A 21,465-nucleotide genomic window follows, 5' to 3' on the forward strand; every position below is an offset into this window, starting at 1 on the left:
AAAAACTACTAAGATCGTGTCAAAAGGAACTTGAAGAGACCTTCATTGGCCAAGTATGGGATGATATATATATGATTGGAAACATATTAAAAAATTTAAATCTGTTGGTTTATAAAGAGACAAAAGATGTAATTAATCAACATTAGATGCTGGTGAATAAATCTTTTTTTTAAGGTAAATAGAGGGAAAGAATCCTCAATTTCCTATAAGAATTTTTCTATTGGTATTTGTCTTTCTCTGACTGCCTTATTTTGCTTAGCATAATACTCTCTAGCTCCATCCATGTCATTGCAAATGGCAAGATTTCATTCTCTTTGATGGCTGAATAATATTCCATTCTTTATATATACCACATCTTAAGAAACAAAAGAAATGAGCAAAGGGGAAAAAGTGATAGAGAGGTAAACCAAGAAACACAGTCAACTATAAAGAACAAACTGATCGTTTCCAGAGGGGAGGTGGGGAGAGAGTAGGTTAAATAGGTGATGCGGATAAAGGAGGGCACTTGTCGTAATGAGCACTGGGTGTTGTATGGAAGTGTTGAATCACTATATTGTACATCTGAAACTGATATTATACTGTATGTTAAGTAGCTGAAATTTGAGTAAAAACTTAAAAAAATTACAATTGGTTAAACAAGTGGTAGAATGAGGCATTCTCTTTTTTGTGGTATAAACTAATAAATGCAGGGGAAATGCAGCTCTAATGAATTAATGGATCTAAATTTTAACAATTGCTCCAATTATATACCTCTTGGTGGCAGAGTATGCCAGCATTACAGAAAATATTTCCAAAAGTATCCAAGCTGCATCTGAGGACAACTCTTTCTAACTATCATTTGCAGAGATCAGGAAAAACAGACGAAAATATTAAACCACACCATGGGATTGCAATCATCAAAATTCAGATGGTCAGAAGCTCTACAGGACAAAACACCGGTTCCTTCAACTAATAAATTGTAAAGAAAAAAATACAAAACAACAACAACAAAAACAGAGTAGAAGCATAATAACTTAAAAGAGATTTCAGAGATATATCAGTCATAATATGTAGATTCATTCAGAATTTAATTCCAATTATAATATAATTTATTACAAAAAATCAATACTAATCCTGAGCTCCTCAATTTGCTTATGGTACATAGGAAGGAAATAATGTATCTTATTTTCAGCTGTGAGGTTCCCCTGAAATAGGAAAGTTAATGAACACATTAATGTTGTAGTTGGGAGTGCTTCAGTTCTTTCAGGGGAAAGTTTAGTTATAAGTGGTTGGTTGAATAGATACTCAAAAGGGAATCATAAGGGTTAAGCATACTCTTAGTTTAGTAAATATTTAATAAATACTGCCAACAGTTTTCCAAAGTGGTTGAACCAAATAAAACTTCCACTGGCAGTGGTAATAGAAGCTGGAAAAGTGGGTGATGGAAAAAATGGGAACCGAAGCAAAACGTTTCAGGCCCCAGAACCAGGGACAACCTCCTTACAGAACTGATAGTGAACCTACCTGACAGTTACTCAGAGGTTTCTGTCAACTGCGCTGGTCCCGGTGAGTTCCATGGAGTGGTGAAGACTGGAGAACAGAAGACAGCTCACAGAGGAGGGATGCCTCCTGGCCATAGGGTCTGGCAGCATAATGAACAGTATATACTCATGGTTCTCAGCTAAGGGAGATTTTTGCCTCCTCATATGCCCCACCCCTGAGCATTTAGAAATATCTGGACATGTTTTTATTGTCATATCTTCCCAGATCGGGGGGAGGTACAACCGGCATCTAATTGGTAGAAGTCAGGGATGCTGCTAAACATCCTTACAGACTTAAGTATCCCACCCCTCCATGATGAATAATTATCTGGCTCCAAAGGTCAACAGTGATGAGGTTGAGAAATTTTATACGTACCCCTGAGGGATAGTAATTCAAAGGGGCACATAAAGGCTTCTGGGATGCTAGTATTGTTAAGTTTCTTGATCTGGATGTCAGTTTCATGAGAATATTCAATTTGTGAAAATTCATGAAGCTGCATACTTATGTTTTGTTCACTGTTTCTGTGTATATCCTAATTCGATAAAAGTGAACAGTATGTGCTGAGTATATATATTTTTATCCCAAAGCCTCATAATTTGGAGACTGTTATTTCTATTGTAGCAATGAGGAAATTGAGGTTCCAGGGAGATAAGTGGGATACCTAAAGACAAATAGTAAGTTGGTACCATAGTACCAAATCTTGGATTTAAACCCCTATCTTCCCAGCTCTGGGTCATTGAGCTCACTCAACTTCAAGCCAGCAGCAATTAAATGCTAACAAAAGGCAGGTGGGGAAAAATAGTATAGTTGAAATTTGGGGTCACATAGTCTTCTGAGTTTTCTCCCCTTTTAAATTGCCTGTTTTAGGACATGTAAAATTTTTGTTGCCTCTGAATTAGAGAATGGACAGCTATAAAAAAAGGGAAAATGGGTGAAACAGATCCAATACGTAGCAATTTTATAGATTATCAGGGCATTAGGAGAGAAGTTTTAAACTACTAGAGTTTAACAGGTAATGGGAAGTTTTAGGACCACACATGAATTGAATTCATGCACACTCCCACAGGACTATGAATAATCGAAATCCAGGCTAAAAACTAAGGGTTAGGAGAAAAGGAGGCATTAATTATTAAATGAACGTGACACTATATTCATTTGGAAATCTTTCACAGGAACAGCCAATATGAATACTCAAAAGAAATGGACAGCCTGACCAAGTAACCATTTATAAGAAGCAAGGGAAAAGAATGTCAGGAAACCTCATCATTCAAAAGTCAATAGTTCTAAAATTGCTCGGACCCCAGAGAATTCACCACTCTGCAAGCCTCTCCAACCATGATGCTTTTGAAGTGGTTCATGTAAAATCAAGAATGAGAGCACAGATCAAAACCTTTCGCCCAGACATACCATGTTAATTATGCAAAATATCTTCATAATTGACAAAAAAAACTATGATTTTTAAGTGCCTTGACTGTAAGTGACAATTCATAAGTGGTTGCAACTGGGATGGTTCTAACTGGGTCCAGAGTCTTACAAGCAAATACACTGCTATAAATTATGAAGCTTAAACCTGATTATAGTGAGTGGGGGTGGTTACTGAGAAATAATCTTAGATCTGTTCACTCTTTAAAATAAGTAGGAGAAGATCCAGTAGGATCTCACAAAGCTCCAATTTTAACTTTAATATGCTGAGAAAAGTGCAGGTTGACAATTTTAATTTTCAAGGTGGTCAGACTGATAAATGCTACTGGATCGAGTTCAAGAGGGGTATCTGGTCAGTGGATCGAAGGAATCAAGGTCACGTTCTGTTTTAGCATCTTTATTAATGATTTGGAAGGGAGAAAAATACACAACAAAAACATTTTAGGTAATTTTAAAATGGAATATACTGTATTATGAAAAGAAGAAATGCTATTCTTACATGATAAGGGGTTTCTTTTCTAATCAGAGTCACATGCTGCATCACTTTTCCAAATTCCCTGGGGCACAAGTTGCTGAATCTGAGGGTGAGAATAAACATAGTCCAGGGCAAAACTTTCAGAGTTGGAGATAACACATGCCCGTGTCTCTCCCCATGTGAGCTCAGTTCTGCCCAGGATTATGGCTCCATCTGTACATTTTTTTAAATCAATTTTTTAAAATCAATTTTAATTAAGTTAATAGGAAGCAGTAAAAGTGCAATTGCCCAAAGAGCTCCGTATTTCACATGTTCAAACTGTTTTCATTGTCTTTATTGTAAGGTGTTGCAGGTGGGGACCCACTCTTGGATCTTTCTTATGGTAGAATAAGGTACATATTGTTCTGGAGTGCCACATTGAACATATGGTTTGTTCAGATGAATTTACGAGCAAAAGGTAGTTTTGCTGTTGGAGGATCATTGGTCATAGAGTAAAGCCAACAATGCTGCCATTCAGGGGGCACTGTGCTTCCAGCATGCTTCCATTTGTACAACCCCAAAACTTGCAACTGCTGTCCAACCCTTTCACAAAGTCAGAGAGCTTCTGTCTCCCACTTCTTCAGATTTTCCTTCAGCAAACCCCATTCTCTACCTGGAACCTGCCCAGCGTGCAGTAGGCATATGCAGGTGATTTCATGTCTCAGGAAAAAAAAAATCTGCCATCTCCTTTCATTGTATAAGGAACATTCTACTCATTCCTGTTAACTTTTCTTTGCTGGACCACATCTCCAGTTTGTGCAGAACTTTTGTGGTAAAAACAAAACAAAACAAAATAGAAAAACAAAAACAAAATCATGGCATTTACCACTATGCAGATCACAATTTATCTGGTAGATGCATACTAAATCAGATATGCCAGCTATTCATTATGCAGTTAAAAAATGATTCCATGTGTTTTTGCTTTTCCAACCAGTTATTTTGATCTGATAATGAAAATACATGGAGAAGAGAAGCTTGTCTGTATTACTATAATGAATTAAAGGAACGGAAAGCAAATTGAAATCTCAGGATTTCTCAGCTGTAAAGACGAGCCTAATAAAACATTTCCCAGAAAAAAGCCGGATTGAATAATGAATGAATTGAATTCTGGCATTGAGCAGACTACTGACATTGGGCGTCTAGAAAAACACATCCTCCCCCCCTAAGGAGTCAAATGCAGCAAGAGGCAAACTCAATGTTTTGCCTGAAAACATAGGTTTTTGGGTTCTTAATTGGAATCTACAGATCAATTTTTGGAAATAAGTGAGATTTCATAAAAATTTAGGAATATATGTGTATGTGTGTAGAATTGAGCTTCGAACAATGTGGGGGAGGGGGTGGTTAGGAGCACCAACCCTCTCTGTTCAGGCGGAAAGCCTGGTACAATTTTTGACCTTTTGACTCCCCCAAAACCTTTTTAGATTTTATTTATTTATTTATTTATTTATTTATTTATTTATTTATTTATCAATCATTCATTCATTGATTCATTCAAGACACACAGAGAGAGGCAGAGACATAGGCAGAGGGAGAAGCAGGCTCCCTGCAGGGAGCCCAATGCAGGACTTGATCCCAGGACCCGGGACCTCACCCTGAGCTGAAGGCAGACGCTCAACCACTGAGCCACCCGGGTGCTCTTGACTCCCCCAAAACTTAACTACTTGCACTGCCAGGCTCAATGAACATAAATGTAACATGTACAAAGGTAAAACTTTTTTTAAAAGATTTTATTTATCTATTTATTTATTGAGAGAGAGAGGAAGGGAAGAGAGAGAATGAGGGGGTAAGGAGCAGAGGGAGAGGAAGGAGGAGGAAAGAATCTCAAGCCAACTGCATTAAGCACAGAACCCAAAATAGGGCTCCATCTCAGAACCCTGAGATCACAACCTTCCAAAAACGCTGAATTGACTGAGCCACCCAGGCACCCCCCAAAAAAAACTTTCTGGAACACTTCAGATCTTGAGGTTTCAAGGGCCAATTGGCTCATGTAAAGCAGTTTTTTAATGCTTCAGTAAGTGATCAGTGAGAGGAAGCCAGCTTTGTGTGTGTGTGTACTCCTAATAATGAATATCTTTTAAAAATGATGATTGCTTTCTGTTAAGACATAATGGAATATTCAAATGCAATGAGCCTATTTAGGAACTGTCTGCTTTGGGTTTGTTTAAAACGACTCCCAACTCTTAGCACAACTCAACATGTTTATTTGGATTAGGGCTCTTCTTTCATGTTTAAAATACTAACAGTGATCAGCCTCAGTTTCTTTCATTGTAAATTAGGAATAAAATGGCCATGCTTCATAATTTTTCTTTCTTTTCCTTGGAGTAAACATGCAGAAAATTATACAAGTCCCAAGTTTACAGCTCAGTGATTTTCACAAAGTTAATAAGTTGATGAAACTAGAATCCAGACCAAAAGGACAGAACCTTGACATCATCCCAGGCTCCTTTTTGCCACTGTATCCCCAGCCTCCTTTTAATATAATAGACCATCTTTCTCCATTTTTGAACTTGATGTAAATGAAATCTTGCATTGCATGTATCTCTGCTGTGTGTTGTTTCTTTTGTTGAATATTATTTGTGAAATTTCCATATTGTTGCATGCAAACTTAGTTTTTCCTTTCCTTTCTATATGGTATTCCATTGCAGAGGCCCAAGTAACTGATCACCTCAGATACCGATGAATATATACTGTTGCTGTTTTTGGAATTATACAAGCAGTGCTGCTAAAATTATTCTTGGGCATGTCTTTTATAGAATGTAAGCCCAACTCTGTGGGTTATAGAATTGAAACTGGGGAAGGTTCATAGGGCATGCATATGGTTAGCTTTATCATTTATTTTTTAGATTTTATTTATTACTCATGAAAGACACAAAAAGAGAGGCAGAGACATGGGCAGAGGGAGAAGCAGTCTTCTCGTGGGGAACCTGATGCAGGACTCAATCCCAGAAACCTAGGATTATGCCCTGTACCAAAGGCAGATGCTCAACTGCTGAGCCATCCAGATGCCCCTTATAGTTTGCTTTAATAGATATTTTTCCAAAGGTTTTTCAAAGCGGTTGTACCAATTTATGTGCTCACCCAGTAACAGTATGTAGAAATTTGTTTTTCCATATCCTTAAAAACACTTAATACTGACTTTTTCATTTTGGCCATTTTGGCCATGTGCAATTATATCATTGTGGTTTCAATTTGCATGTACCTGATGACTAGTGATGCTGAGTACTTTTTATATTTGCTGACCATTTGGGTAGGCTCTTTTCTGTAGTGTCTGTTCAAGTGTTTTGACCCTTTTCTACTGGGTTTTCTGCCTTTACATTGTAGAACATATTTATGTATTCTGGATAGAATTCTTCAGATTATATATGGAGATTACATATTTTTTTTCATTTTGTCATTTATCATTTCACTCTATCAAACTTTTTGAGAACAAAATTAATTTTAGTGATCTTCAATTTATCATTTTCTCATTATGATCAGCATCTTGTTTTAAGAAATCTTTGTTTATCCATAGATGTGCAGATATTTTCTATGTCTTTTTCTGAAATCTTTTACTTTGCCTTCCACTTTTGGATCTGCAATTCATACAGAATTGATTTTGGGGAATATAAGGAAGGAGTCAATATTTATTTTATCCATGTGGATACTAAAGTGACCCAGTGTCATTTTTCAAAAAGGTTTTTTTCTCTACACTGCATACTGTCCCCACACTGAAAATATGTTACCTTTGACATAAATTAGGTCATAGGTTACCAAATATGAGTGTCCTTCCTGTCTTTTCTATTTCTTTAATCTGTCTACACTGTGCCCATAGCACATTGTCTAGTTACAATAACTTTATAATACATCTTGTTATTTGCCAGTGTTAATCTTGTACAAGATTGCTTGGACTACTGTGGGATTCTTGCATTTCCATATACATTTTAGAATCAGCTGATTAATTTATGCAAAAAATAAACCTTATAATTTTTATTGGACTTACATTTAATCTCTTGACATCTTAATATATTGAATCTTCTAATCCATGAAACCCTACATTTATTTATTTTCTTTCTCTAAATCATGTTTTCAGTGTAGAAGCTTACATATCGTTCATAATTTTGTATCTATATTCATAAGGGATTTTGGGAAGTAATTTTCCATCCTTGTATCACCTTGTTGGGTTTTGGAATGAGGATAATACAGGCTTCATAAAATATGTAGAAAGGTGGGATTGCTTGTTTTTGTTTGTTTTTTACTATTTTTGGGGACAGTTTGAATGAAACTGGTAATTTTTCTATAGGTATTTAGATAAATTTTGTAGTTTTGTTGTTGTTGTTAATTAAATAAGCTATTACATCTAAAGTACTTAGGAAGTAGCTGACAGTCGGAGAAGGACAAACATTATATGTTCTCATTCATTTGGGGAATATAAATAATAGTGAAAGGGAAAATAAGGGAAGGGAGAAGAAATGTGTGGGAAATATCAGAAAGGGAGACAGAACGTAAAGACTGCTAACTCTGGGAAACGAACTAGGGGTGGTAGAAGGGGAGGAGGGCGGGGGGTGGGAGTGAATGGGTGACGGGCACTGGGTGTTATTCTGTATGTTAGTAAATTGAACACCAATAAAAAAAAAAAAAAGGAAGTAGCTGACATTTAATAAATGCTCTAAAATGCTATCTATTCTTCTGAGCTTGTCTATCCATTTTCCACATGTAAATCACTACATTAACATACCAGAACAGAAGGGCAGGCTTTCTACAAGGAGACGTACATAAAGAGGTCATGTGCTTTAAGCTATTCTTTAGAACTCACCTTTCAAAACTCATCCAATGATCAGTTGACTACTCATAATATTTTCAAAAGATATTCTATTTTGATTTCCCAACCACTTTATTACCATAAAAGTTAGATTACTACTACACTAGAGAGGGGTGTTTTCACAGAGTTTTAAATGACAATACAGGGGTACCTGGGTGGCCCAGTGAGTGTCTGCCTTTTGCTCAGGTTGTGATCCCAGAATCTTGGGATCAAGGCCCACATCGGGTTCCCCACAGGGAACCTCCTTCTCCCTTCTCCTATGTCTCTGCCTCTCTCTCATGAATAAATAAATAACATTAAAAAAAATAAGTGATGATACCAACCACTCCATCTCATACTTACGTATTTTTTGTTGCTAGTAGGTGTGCACTGAGCTCATGAAACATCTACTTTTTTCTTTTTTAAAAGATTTTATTTATTTATTCATGAGAGACAGAGAGAGGCAGAGACATAGGCAGAAGGAGAAACAGGTTCCATGCAGGGAACTAAGTGTGGGACTCTATCCTGGAACTCCAAGATCACGCCCTGAGCTGAAGGCAGATGCTTTAACCGCTGAGTCACCCAGGCATCCCTGTTCTTTTTCCTCAATAATCTCATGCACTTTCTTCCTTTCTGAGTTCCTGTGCTCCCTCTCCTCTCCTTCTAGTGGAATTTTTCAAGAGGTACCTCCACGTGGTCTCCATTTTCTTAGGTCCACTCATTTTTCAACCAAAATCTGGCTTACTTTCCTACCACTCCATGGAAATGACTTATTGCCAAGTTCTCCATGAGTTGCCATGTCATTAAATAAAGGTCATTATTCTGTCCTCAACTGGTGTGATCTTAGTGGTATTTAGCACTATAGACCACACCTGCCTTCTTAAAACAAACTCTACCAACTGAATTCTATGACAGTGCATGCTTACTTTTCTCTTGTTTAATATTTCTATTTAGCCTTAGTTGACTAAGTCTTATAGTCTTATAAATTGATAAGCCTTATAAATTGATAAGACTTAACAGTCAATTTCTTGAGTATGGAGTCAATTTCTTGATGTATGTGGCTTCAATCATTTCTATGACTGTTGGCCTTTAGTATATTTCTCTCAAGTATAGTGCATTTCTTTTCTCAGCTCCATATCCATATACTGTTACCTCTTTAAGAGCCCCATTTAGAGGCTTGTCAGGTAACTCAAATTCAACATCATCTAAAACTGGGCTCATGCTGTTCCTCTCATGGCTGCTCCTATAATTCTGTCTTAGGAAAACCATACCATCTTCCTGGACCCAAAGATGAGAACACTGAGTGGCATCTCTATTCTCTCCCTCACCCCATAGTCAAGCAACTGAGAAGTCCCACTCATTTTTCCTCCTCCCCATCTAACGATTTCACCTGTATTTTTTCCATGGATGCTATTGGAAGGTCCAGGCTACCATCAATTTATAAAGATTCTTCAAATTAGCTCTCCTTTGAACACTCATAAGTGCTGGTCCACCACTGCAGCCAGAATACTGTTTTTAAAACTTGAATCTGCAAATGTCATGCCACTTTTTGAAAGTATCTGTTTTATGTCTTGCTCTACCAATGGAATGTAGTCTGTTTTGTTCAGGCATATCATCAGTGTTCTGTATGTGTTCATTAAATGATAAATGACAAGACGAAAAATCAAAGTTGATTATTTTTTACCGTGCACAAATTTATTTTTCTGTGACATGTAGGTAATGACTTCGCCAATATAAGACATCATTGAGAAGTTTATAGTTGACATGGCCAGAGCTTATAAATAATATCACACAGTATAAGTTGTGTGCTAAATACAAGAAATTATTTCCTCTGATAGACCATACTAATCTACCTGGCTCAACTCTCTGTATACATAAAAGGGCAGAGAAGAAAAGTTGACTATGACCCAGTCCATTAATCATGTATTTCCTGAGTGTCTACTAGGTGCCAGACAGGATGGTCTATCCAGTGGAGGACAATGAAAGTCAAAGCCTCTGGTAACTATGAGCTATAGCAGAATATGGCAAATGCAGAAAGGTATGTAAGACGTAGGGGGCAGGGGTGTAAGAGAGAAGAGTAGAGTCTAATTTAGCCAAGGAAATGAAAGAAATCCTATTTGGGGTGGGAAGCTTCTGAAAATTTTAAAGGAGGGCAGAATTTATTTGGACAGAAACTTGTGAGAAAGTATTTCTAGTGAAAAGAATAGTCGGAATGAGGATTAATCTGGCATAATGTAATCGGCACTGTTGCCATGACTCCTTAGAGGTGTCGGAGGCCTTGGTTTAGGGGATGGTGATCAGAAATGGCCAAGATAGAAATGGCCAAGATAACATGGAAACACTGGAGCTACAAGTTTATGGGCTGGGAGGTGGGGAAAAAAACCACGAGGAACAAAAAAACGGGATGCTCAGTGTCTCCCAGCCCAGAAGATGCCAGCACTAGTAAGGGAAACAAGGAAGCAAGCAGGAGACTATGGGTTTAGGGGTCCTGAACACAAGGAGGAAGAGAGAGCAGAGTTTCTAACCCAGTGAAGTACAGGTGTCTATAAGACATCCAGGCAGAGCTGGAAACGGGAGGGTGAGGTTTGAGAAGACAATCAGGAGAGCTTGGCTAAACTTCAACATTCCTACCAAATTATCTTGCGTTATCAAACTTTGAGTTCACCATCCATAAATTTTATCTAAAGAGCATTCTGGGATCTTGGTATAAGTTGGATTACTCGTATAAATCTTCACATTTCTCTTACAACTAACCTTTCTAATGTTCAAAGTCTACTGAATCAATTAACAATTGTTTTCCATTAACAGTTTCTTAAAGGTTTATTCAGTCTTGCCCTTGCAGCCCGGCTGCTGTCCAAAACTTAATGCTGAGAATTCTCATTGGGCTACAGAGGGAATAAGTCTAACTACTGATGCCTTCTTGTTGGACAAATTATTTCATTTTGAAATTGTATAGCAAAAGAACAACAATAGCGTATCGGTTCCACTCTTAAATAAATAAGGGGTTATTTTGCTGCTGAAAGTTTTCATTCAAATGACTGATCAGATCTCACATGTCTGTTTAAAAATGTCTGACTTAGGTCGTTACAAAATGACAGACTGTGATAAACTACATGATAGTTGGGAGTGAGACAATGAGGCATTGTTTACACAGAAGATTGAGTAACTGGTTTAACAAAAGAGATTCTTGGATATCTATTGTATGTACAACTAAGAGATTTACTGGAGCTTTTATAATTTCTGCAAGGCTCTTTTCCAGCCAGCTTCATTAACTTGAAGCAAATCAAATCATGCAGAAATCTGGCTCAGCCAGAAAGAAACCCAGGAAGATATAATATGAAGAAAAACAGACACGGGATGATAAGGTTTAGAATCTTTGGCATTTTTCATAAACATTTTGTTTGAAGATTATTAAATTACAACTCGGAGAGAAAAAAATAGTAAAACTTGCTATTAAATCAGGTCTTTACCTCAACTTTTCTTTACAATACATATACATATATATTAAATATATAAAACTGCACAAAGTATGTGTCAATAAAATACAGTCTTTACAACTTAAATATCATCCGAACAGAAAGATATTTGCATGCATTTTATATATGCATAAAACCAGGTTTTTACTTGGGGGGGGTACTATGAAATGGTGAGGTTGGCAGGAATCAGATATTCTTCAAGATGACTTGGGGTGGTGCTTTTCTAGGAATGGGGTTCTGAGATATATATGCATTCTGTGTAGCTTATCTTGCTCAAGAACAAAAGATTAATTTGGATTGCTGAGTTATTTTTACTTTCTGCTCAAAAATGCAGGCGAATAAAGTGATTATGACAATCAGGTAAAGTAGCCATATTCATTAGTTAGTCCCTTGCTCCTCAGCCTTCATTTGTCTTTTTTTTTTTTTTCAAGATTTTATTATTCGTGAAAGACACAGAGAGAAAGGCAGAGACATAGGCAGAGGGAGAAGCAGGCTCCCTGTGGGGAGCCCGACGCTGGACTCGATCCCAGGATCACGCCCTGAGCCAAAGGCAGACACTCAACCACTGAGCCACTAAGGTGCCCCTTCATTTATCTAAGTACTCTCAGAATTCATTCACTCATCCCCCTCTTTCTGAAACTGTAACATTGACATTTTATTTTGGAAATAAGCAAAGTCAAGTCAGAAGAAATGGCATTTTTAAGGCAACCAAATATTCTCATGAAACCTTCACTTTTTGGATGAGTGGTCCCTTCAGGACCTTCTTGGGGCTTCCACTGCCAGCAATAGACCATGATATGGGCTGGTATCCAGCACCGGGGGAGCTGACTGCAATTGTCCATACACATTTTCAATAATCATAGCGGAAGGGCTCCCAAAGACCTGGGCTAATCCTGGTAAATATTTTTAAAAATCTATTTATAAAAGACACTAGTTGGGGAGGTGATGGCTACCAGAGACTCATTAACTCAGAGAAACGAACTGACTCACATGAACAATAATCTGAAAGGAGTGTGCAAACAGTAATGGAAATAACTGCATCTTAAGGAGAATCTGTTGGGGGTACGAAGACAAGTTCAAAGTCACTCTTGAATCCAGGTGGTCTCCTGGCCACTCTCGAGGAGGCCGTTCAGAACCCCAGCAGCCTGGCTTTACCTCTTATTTGAGAAGGGACCTCAGTCTTCCGCAGTCACGAGATTGTTTCCTTTTGACTGGCTGGCCCGCTAGCTAAGCAACTAGCACACCCATGCGTGTGGATGTGCACACATGCGTGTGTGCATCGGCGCATGTGGAGAAGCGGGGAGGGTACATGGAGGGCTCCGTACAGCACCCATTTCAGAATGACACCATGGGTACCACCACTTGAACAGAGATAGTGTTGGTCTTATCAACCAAATAGGGAATCGGGTGCTGGTGTCCACGGTTGGTGCATGTCCTAGAGAGCGCTGCGCTTCTTCCGAAGGGGGCTCTGGCTGCTGCACAGTTTCAGTTCTGCGTACTGCACCTGTGAAAACAAACAGACGGGCCGCTGGCGGTGAGGTAACCCTAGCTCACCATCGTGTGTGTTAATGGCTCCCCAAGGACAGACGGAGGCAAAGGAAGGAAGGTTCAAAGGTAATGAATCATTTTCTAAACACAGGAACATGGAGGGATTAATTGCAGGAAGGATTTGAGAAGTCATGCATCATTTCTTGAAACCAAAATATTAAAAGCAGATTTTTCTAATGAGATGCATGGGTTTTGTACCTGCTCTCAGCACCGCCAGATAATTTTAGTTGTGTGCGTGCCCATTTCCCACCACAAGTATGCTTAATAGTGGCCTCTTGGGAATGTTTATCTTAGTATATGATACAGCAACTCACTAAGAAATATTCATTTAAAAGTCTCTAAAATTTGGGGGAAAAAATCCCTGCAAATCATATACATTTATTTTGCCAGGGAGAGAAAAAAAAATGTTGAAACTGATACTAACCACAGAGTTAAATAGATTTCGCTTAAAAATGAATTTCATTTACAATGTAATGGCTAAAACATCTGTGATAAATATGAGCACTCGGGAAGTCCCCAGTGGCAAACTGTCTATTGTGTTATTTGGAAGTGCTCTTGCTGGTACACCGAGAATTTTGCTGGCGGACTGTGTATCTTCCTTGAATGCTCTTTGGTCGCATCCCTCTCTATTCATGTCAACTGGCCGCTCTGAGGGCTGGTGCCTGGACTCTGTAGAGACAAACCTTGTGGTGGGGTGTGCTCAGTGGTGATTTCCTTTCTTTGAGGACGCAGGGACGAACTCAGATTGCAACTCGAATGATGGTACATCGCACGCTCATTGCTCTGGTGTGTGGGTTTTCATTGGCTGACCGTGGAATGGCTTCATTTAAAGTATTGTATTACAGACCACATGCTGACTGTCTTTTAGCATTTGTGCCAAACTCCCCAAGGACACCATGCCCCATCACATATGTTGAGCTATACTTTTGTCAAAAGCAGATACATGCAAAAGGCACCCTTTCCTTAGAGTGTTTGGTAAAGGTCCCCTAGGGGAGCAGGGGATGACATACCTGTCAATCTTCAATGCAAAACAAACAGGGGCCAGGTTACTATTTTATAATCATGGAATGCAAATGTTAACGAGTAACTTCTAATGCACAGAATGCATTTCATAGCTAATTATATCATAAAATGGAGGTTAAAGAAAAACAACATCATGGACTCTATCTTAACCTCTAGAACTCAGAGTGAAGGGGAAAAAAACCCTAGGTCTTTTCAGGCCCGAGTCACTGCAATCTGCACAGAGCCACTGGGGAACCACTTCTGTGTCAGTGGCCCAAAGATGAAAATCGATACTTGATTTGGATTCTCTCAGATAATAAAGGGCTGTGCCTTTGATCATCATGTTGATATCTCACACCACGGTCTCCCCATCTCCCTTTTCTATGATCTCTATTCTCCTTTCGAGAAATCATTGCCTGCCCTCCTTCCTTTGGATTTATAGCAGCCTGATCTGCAGGGGCCTGGCTCAGGCTACTCTACAGGACTTTCTGGTATTGTTGCCTGGTTTAATCTCTATGCGTCCACAGAAACCAGATGCCGCTGGACCGAATGACCATTACCTGTGATAATACTTCTGATCGATCTCCATTTATTTCCTGCCATCTCTGCCTCTATGTGTATGAGAGTAGGTAGGAGCCTTGCCCCCAGCATCCCTAAATCATCAGAGGGAAAGGACAGAAGGGAAGCCTGCGACATAATTGGGGCAAGCAAGAATAAAAAGAATAATCCTCTTGTCCCCTACTTCCCCTAAAATGCCTGCCAGCCGGAAGAGGAGGAAAAGAAGCAACCCTCCCCTAGCTTGGGCTCTCCCACTCTCCCACTCACTGGGCCCATCTTATCCTCTTCGGGGAGGCAAGTGATCAGAAAACAGACAAACGCCATTGCACTATACCCACACAGTATGGGTTCCAGATCATTCTTAAGTAGCCCTTTCTTGGGGTAATTTTCCATAATCATCTCATGCTCTGGACAAAGGTTTTCCTGTCACCTCCCTGCAAGCCAGGCCGCTTTAAAGATTTTCTGATTCGTTATCTCAATTACCCACACACTGCCCTGTGCTCCTCTGGCTCTGGGGCTGGCCAAACTTCAGCGCCGGGGTCCCCGCTGGTGGTGACCATTCATTACGTACCTTTTGAACATCAGATGGTACCCTGGAGAGGAAGTCTAGCAGCTCATTATTGTCGATGGCATAGGGATTTCGAAGTTTCTTCGTAAATTTATTTATGCCTGAAAAATAGAAGCACTGAGAAATCTCTTTGTCTGTCTGTCTGTCTGTATCTTTAAAAACTCTCCTGACTGGGGAATGGGGGAGGTTCAGAAGTAAAAATTAGCGTAAAACAATTACTAGACCTCAAGTCACACACATGTCGCTGTCATGCGGAACCATTCACAAATGCCTTTTCTGGAAGGAAAGGGGGGGTGGTTCTGTCGGACAGGAGCTCTGCCTTCTTCAACTGTGAAAATCCCATTACAATCCCAGCAGCAGGGCAGCAGAAACACACACTAAAACCGTGGTGCGCACTGGCTTCTCTGGACTACACTGATTAACAGCCTCCTCTGCTAGGAAAACAAACGTCCCAGATGGGAAAAGGCCTTCATTAGTCCCAACAAGTCTCTGCTTGGGGGCCCTGGACCAAATGGAGCCGTGGGAGGTGGAGGGCGGGAGTTGCTTTTTTGTTGTTAAAAAGAAACTGCAGAAATCTCTCTGCCTGACTCCAGCTTATTTTCACAGGTTTCTCTTCTCTCGCTGCAGAACAGTACTTGACATGTTGATTGTACTTTGATGCTGCAGGAAACTGTGAAAAGTTATTATTGGAAATTATCTTACTATGGCTGCTAACTTAATTTATGGACCGTGACGCTGGTGCGTGGGTTTGTCTCGTCGTCATTGGAGTCCCTGCTAATTTAGGCCAGGGACAGTGGTAATTAGAGGGGGTTCAGTGTTTAGGGCATCTGTGACGGCTGCACCTTGGGGGTGCGGGCATGCCCTGGGCGAGCTCTGCCTGTGGTTTTCTCTCCAGAGGGATGTACCTCTCAGCCACTCTTGCCTCCTCCTCTGTTCCTCAGAGCTGCTGGCAAGAGCTCGTGAGCTGTTGTCTTTCCCCAAGGGTCAACTCTTCTTCCTGCTGAGTTTTCCAAGCAGAAAGACTAAAAGTGGTGGGCTTCTGAAGTCTTGCCACAGAGCGCATGCTTAGTGAGGATTATGTCTGAAGGCTGGGTCCATCCCAATGATGCTGAATGAATCCTCACCTCAGATGAACCCTGACTCTTACCTCAAGGCCAGGGTAACAGTTAACGGTTTGACAGCCCCCAGCCCATAAAAGCTTTGATGTTTTTCTTCATTAAATAGTCTTTTGCTTTGGTCTAAGGACAGAAGTTCCTGTGTGACATTATACCCAACACAAGGCCAGCCTCTAGTCATTTCTGCAGAGGGTCAGATTTACATCAGCTTTGCAAATGGGAGCCGGCCATTGTTTATGAGTAAAATGGTGGCCTGGTGTTTGGGCTGGGGAAGCCTCCTCCCAAATGATTCTTTATCTCTCAAGTCAAAGCTGCACTGTGCCTTTCTTCCCTCTACCCCCCACAGCAAGCTTCATGTTTCTAGCTAAAATTTCCCCCGGCATTCCTTTAAACTAAAATACTCTCACTGTGTTATTCTAAAGACACTTAATTGTAGCATGGGCTTTTTGGCAAAAGAAAACAGACAAGGCAAAATGATGAAGGGAGACAAAGACTTATTGAGGAAAGATATATCTTCTATTGTTAATTATATATAGTGTGCGCATCTGGAGTCTTTACAATGAACAGCAAGGCAGGGATAATCTCACAGCCGATCAAAACACGGCATTCTTAGTCACTGAGAAGATTATAAACCTGCACAGTAGCTCAAATGCACGAATAAGGGCAGAAGTAGCCCACAATGCACTGAGATTGTCTGTTTGAAAAACTTAGAATAAAAATTATAAGGCACTCAGATTGCATGCTTCAAAAGCACACCTTATCTTTTTTTTTTTTTTTTAACGTTGTTAAATGTCAGTAATTCTGCATTATGATCTTTTGTGTGAAACCAAGTGTCAACAGGGGTTCATGAACTCCTGGGTCATCACTATGGGGCCATGGGGCAAGGAACGAGGGTTATGGATCACAAATAGCTGGGCCCCAGCTGCAGCATCACCCATGTATTATCTTTGTAGTTTCAGGCAAACCACTTGACCTTCCCGTGCCTCAGATTTCTTACATCAAAATCTGAATAATAAAGACCTATCCTATGTAGTTTCCCAGGTTGATGAGAGAATCACATTGGACAATGTAAGCGCAAGGATTCCGTAATCTGAAGTTCCAAAATGATGAAGGGCTACCATCATTACTCTAGATGTTAACAAGCCAAAAAACAAAGGGGTGTGGTGAGAGAAGAATCCTTATAGTGTGAGGCATGTGAGCACACACCCAAATCTGGAAGTTGTACTTTATTAGTAGCACGATGGATATACCTTTAGGTATTTTTAACCCAAATACAGAAAGGCAGAGGGCCTATTTGCTGTGAATTTTAATTTTTTAGCACACACAAAGAAATGGGATCCAAACACCAAAGGATAATATTTGAGAAAGATACTACCATTTAATAGTCCCAGATCCAGACTGAATGGATCAGTGGAGTGGAATGAGCAATCTAGTAGAATCAATCAATCAATCTATCTATCTATCTATCTCTTGGAGAAAGTTGGAAAAATTGCATGACTTTTTTGCATGTATGGTCACAGGTGAATACACACTTGAAACAGAATTAAAACAGTATTTTTCAGATACTTATATGAGTGCCTGGAATGCAGCCCTGACCTCAGTACACTGGTGGGGATGGGTGAGGTGGGGCAGAGGGTCCTTGCTTGCCCATGTATCAAACACTACAGCTCACCACATAAAAGACACAGTGTCATCAAATGGAAATACAAAGTTAAATAAGTCATGGGTCTTCTTTTCAAGTAGCCCAAAATCTAGCTTAGGGAGCTCACATCTACCTTGGAACAACAGAAGTACCTCATATCATAACAGAAGCATCTATAGTGAAGAACAGAATGAAAGGAATATGGGAAACCTTTCAAAAGGGGCAGAAAACCCACATGGGATTTAATCCTAAAATGTACCTTGCTTTCTAGAAATACATCAAATAGGTGATCAAAATTCAGTAGATATGGTTTCCTTCAGAAAATGTTAAATATCCCTCTTAAACTACTTCTCACATCTTTTTCAAAATCTACACTCCCACACAAGAGAGGTGGGTGGTAGGCTCAAAAGAAATGCCATCCCTATAGACCACAGGTATGAAACATGCAGACTCATTAAATATTTGACAAGTACTTATTAAAGAACTACTACCTATATGTAGCTTCTCTAGGAATTATACATTAAAGAAGAAAGAAAAATGTCTCACCCTTCAAAAGCTTACAATGAAGTCGGTGAGTTAAGGAATATTCCTTATGGCCATTTTGAAATTAGGCTGCTTTTCAGAGGCTTATGGTAAATAATTCTGGTACTTAATAAGTATTCCTATAAAAATATTATTTGGGTATATAGAATATGGAAATATAGAACATACAGTTAAGTAATTTTGTTCCAAAGGGTTAAAAATAGTGGACCAAAAAAAAAATCTTAGGATCTTAACTCAATGAAAATGAGTAACTCAGAATAAGAAATGATCTTCTGATCCTTAATAAAGTTGAAAGGAACACTAGAAATTGAAGACATATGAAGTCAGAAGACTTTACATGAGAAAGTCTCTGCCAAGGATACAATCATATAGGAGATATGCAAAGGAATGTCCTGGGTTCATGCTAGCTAATAACTAATTTGTATCAGAAAAGAAGAAGTCCTGATAGAACTGCCGAGTATATTCCATGATGGCATGGCAGGTTTTACTCGATGAGGCAATAGATCATGTGTTTATTGTCAAGGATTTTGACTACATTATATATAGTGAACTCAACAATAATCTATAAGCCCCTGTCCAGAGCAGAAAACCAAAGAACTAGACACAGAAAACAAAGCTTGAAGGATTACTGTCAGCTCGGGAGAACATAAGAGACTCCATGCTATTTAATAATTTCACCTATAAACTGAAATAAATAGAGCTATCTCTCATTAATTAGATGCTAAAAGTTGGTGTTGGAAAGCTGCCAAGATCTTGGAGGATAAGATCAGAAGTCAAAGCAATTTTGGATAAACAGAAAGAGGAATTGGAATTCCAACACTGATGATCAAATAAGGAAACAGTACAGTCTTCTTTGTGGAGGGAAAGATGCAGAAAAGCAAGTCAAGTATGCACCAGAAATGAGGAGGAAATCATGAGAAACAGTGTTTGACAAGCTGACCATGCATTCAACTTATACCAGCTTAAAAATGAACACAATGTTGGCCAAATGATTACAGTAATTTTGAATCATGTTCTGATTAGGATCAGACAACAGCTTTAAAGATCTGTTTTTTAAATATGATCAGTAAATGGATTTGGAAACTAATTCTTAATGAAAGACCATTAAGAAAGAGTGAGATTATTCAGTCTATATGGATAATGTTTAGTACGTAAGGTATTCAGGGAGATACTTTTACAAAATGTTCCTTCCTGATCAATGGATCCTGAAGAGCTTTATGTTCTCTTTCTAAGGGTCTATGGACCAATGTGCTAGCATTGTTGAAAAATAGAGAAACAAACAAAGGTTAAATATGGATAGAAGACTTTGCCCAAGACTGAGTGTCATTGAGGCTTAAAATAGACCCCTACAGAGGGAAATCAGAATACCTTTTTCTTCTTGGGCTTGCTATGAAAGAGAGATACTTCTTTATATGGGATTTTCACTTCTTGGACAAAACAGACAACCAGTGGCTTATGTTCTCTCAAAATCACTCCACTTCTGAAGTTTAATGAGTTATTCTATTTTTTAGATGTCTACATTTGGCTTTCCTTGTCAGCAGGATTCTACTCCTGTGGATTCTCTTTGAAAAGGTCTACACTTAATGGTTTTAGAAAGGTTGTAGCTTTTATCTGACATAAAGCTCTCAGGCTTTTGCTTAAAGGTAAATGCACCTTATTGCAGTCACTTGTATGGATAACTTCTCTGAACACCTCAACACCTGAGGATCCCTAGAAAGGAATAGCTATGGTTGAGAACTCAGCAGTAGTCATAGGAGCCAAGGAATGGAAAACTGTGACTGGCAGACTCTTATGGAAAAGGGTTGTTTGTTTCTCCCGCAATTAATTTACTGCAATGTATGCTCCTTCTATCAACCCAGAGCCCACCCAGCAACAGACACAAATATTCACAAAGCTGCTTGTCTTCTATCCAACTGCTAGCTTGAGTAGTAAATCAAGTCATGGCACTTATTTCAAGTTTGAGATTTTTGTTTCTACTTTTTTAAAGCAGCTAAACTTTATATAGCACACCATTTACCCTGCTAAATTATAGCTTCCTCTTCTTTCAGGCACTGGTTAGGGAGTAACCACCTCCCTTCCTTTCTACTGCTTCTGGATTTAAGAATTGGGTTAGGTTATTTTTCCTCCAGGAGAGATGAAGTGTCAGAAGCAACCTGGCTGTGGCCAGATCTACTTTTACATAATATAAAGGGTGAGATGCAGGTGTTGGCTCACTGTTTGAATAACAGTGTTTCCTGAAAATTACCGGGCCACGGCAATATATTATCCAAGGGTATTTATGACTATGGAAGCCCAAAGGGAAATCTCATGCACGATCACATTTTTATTTGATTGCAATTATGCAAGAGGCCTATAAATATCTACACTGATCGTTCACGCAACTGGCCTTTTCAGGGAGGTCTTGGAAGTTTTTTTCCCAAAATGCCTCCCTTAATCTCATGTTTAATTGCCTACAAGAGCACATTTAAAGTTTATAGTCGCACTTTACAAATGAGTAATTGGTTCTTACCTGAAACTGACTGCCAGCAAAAGGATCATGCCAGACTTACCCCAGATTAAAATGATGTACCGGAGTGGAATAAAATACAAAGTGATGGTGGCCACTGCCAGGATCAGACAGGCCAGGAACGAAAGGAATGGGACCGTCCAATTAAATGTGCTGCAGACAAAGCACATAAATGTCATTTTCTCTGATGCTCTACACATTCTCTTGCTGTGTTTATTTCTTAGTTACACAAATGAAAAAGGTCTACTGGAAAAGTCTCTCTAAAAACCTGGA

At 39.2% G+C, this 21,465-nt stretch overlaps 1 protein-coding gene across 11 annotated transcripts in view; it reads right to left on the reverse strand.

Annotated features, from left to right (window-relative positions):
* Positions 1–9,907: 9,907 nt before the first annotated feature.
* Positions 9,908–21,465, reverse strand: part of MCTP2 (multiple C2 and transmembrane domain containing 2) — a 245,083-nt gene continuing 233,525 nt past the window's right edge. For all 11 annotated transcript variants that reach the window (XM_025437491.3, XM_035714286.2, XM_035714285.2 and 8 more), the window contains 3 exons: positions 21,236–21,345; positions 15,390–15,487; positions 9,908–13,214 (listed from right to left, as the gene is read on the reverse strand). In XM_025437491.3, coding sequence (XP_025293276.1) covers positions 13,146–13,214; positions 15,390–15,487; positions 21,236–21,345 — 277 coding nt within the window. In that variant the 3' untranslated portion in view covers positions 9,908–13,145. The remainder of the gene's footprint in view (positions 13,215–15,389; positions 15,488–21,235; positions 21,346–21,465) is intronic.

This window comes from Canis lupus, chromosome 3 (genome assembly GCF_003254725.2).
Source record: "Canis lupus dingo isolate Sandy chromosome 3, ASM325472v2, whole genome shotgun sequence".
Lineage (NCBI taxonomy): Eukaryota > Metazoa > Chordata > Mammalia > Carnivora > Canidae > Canis > Canis lupus.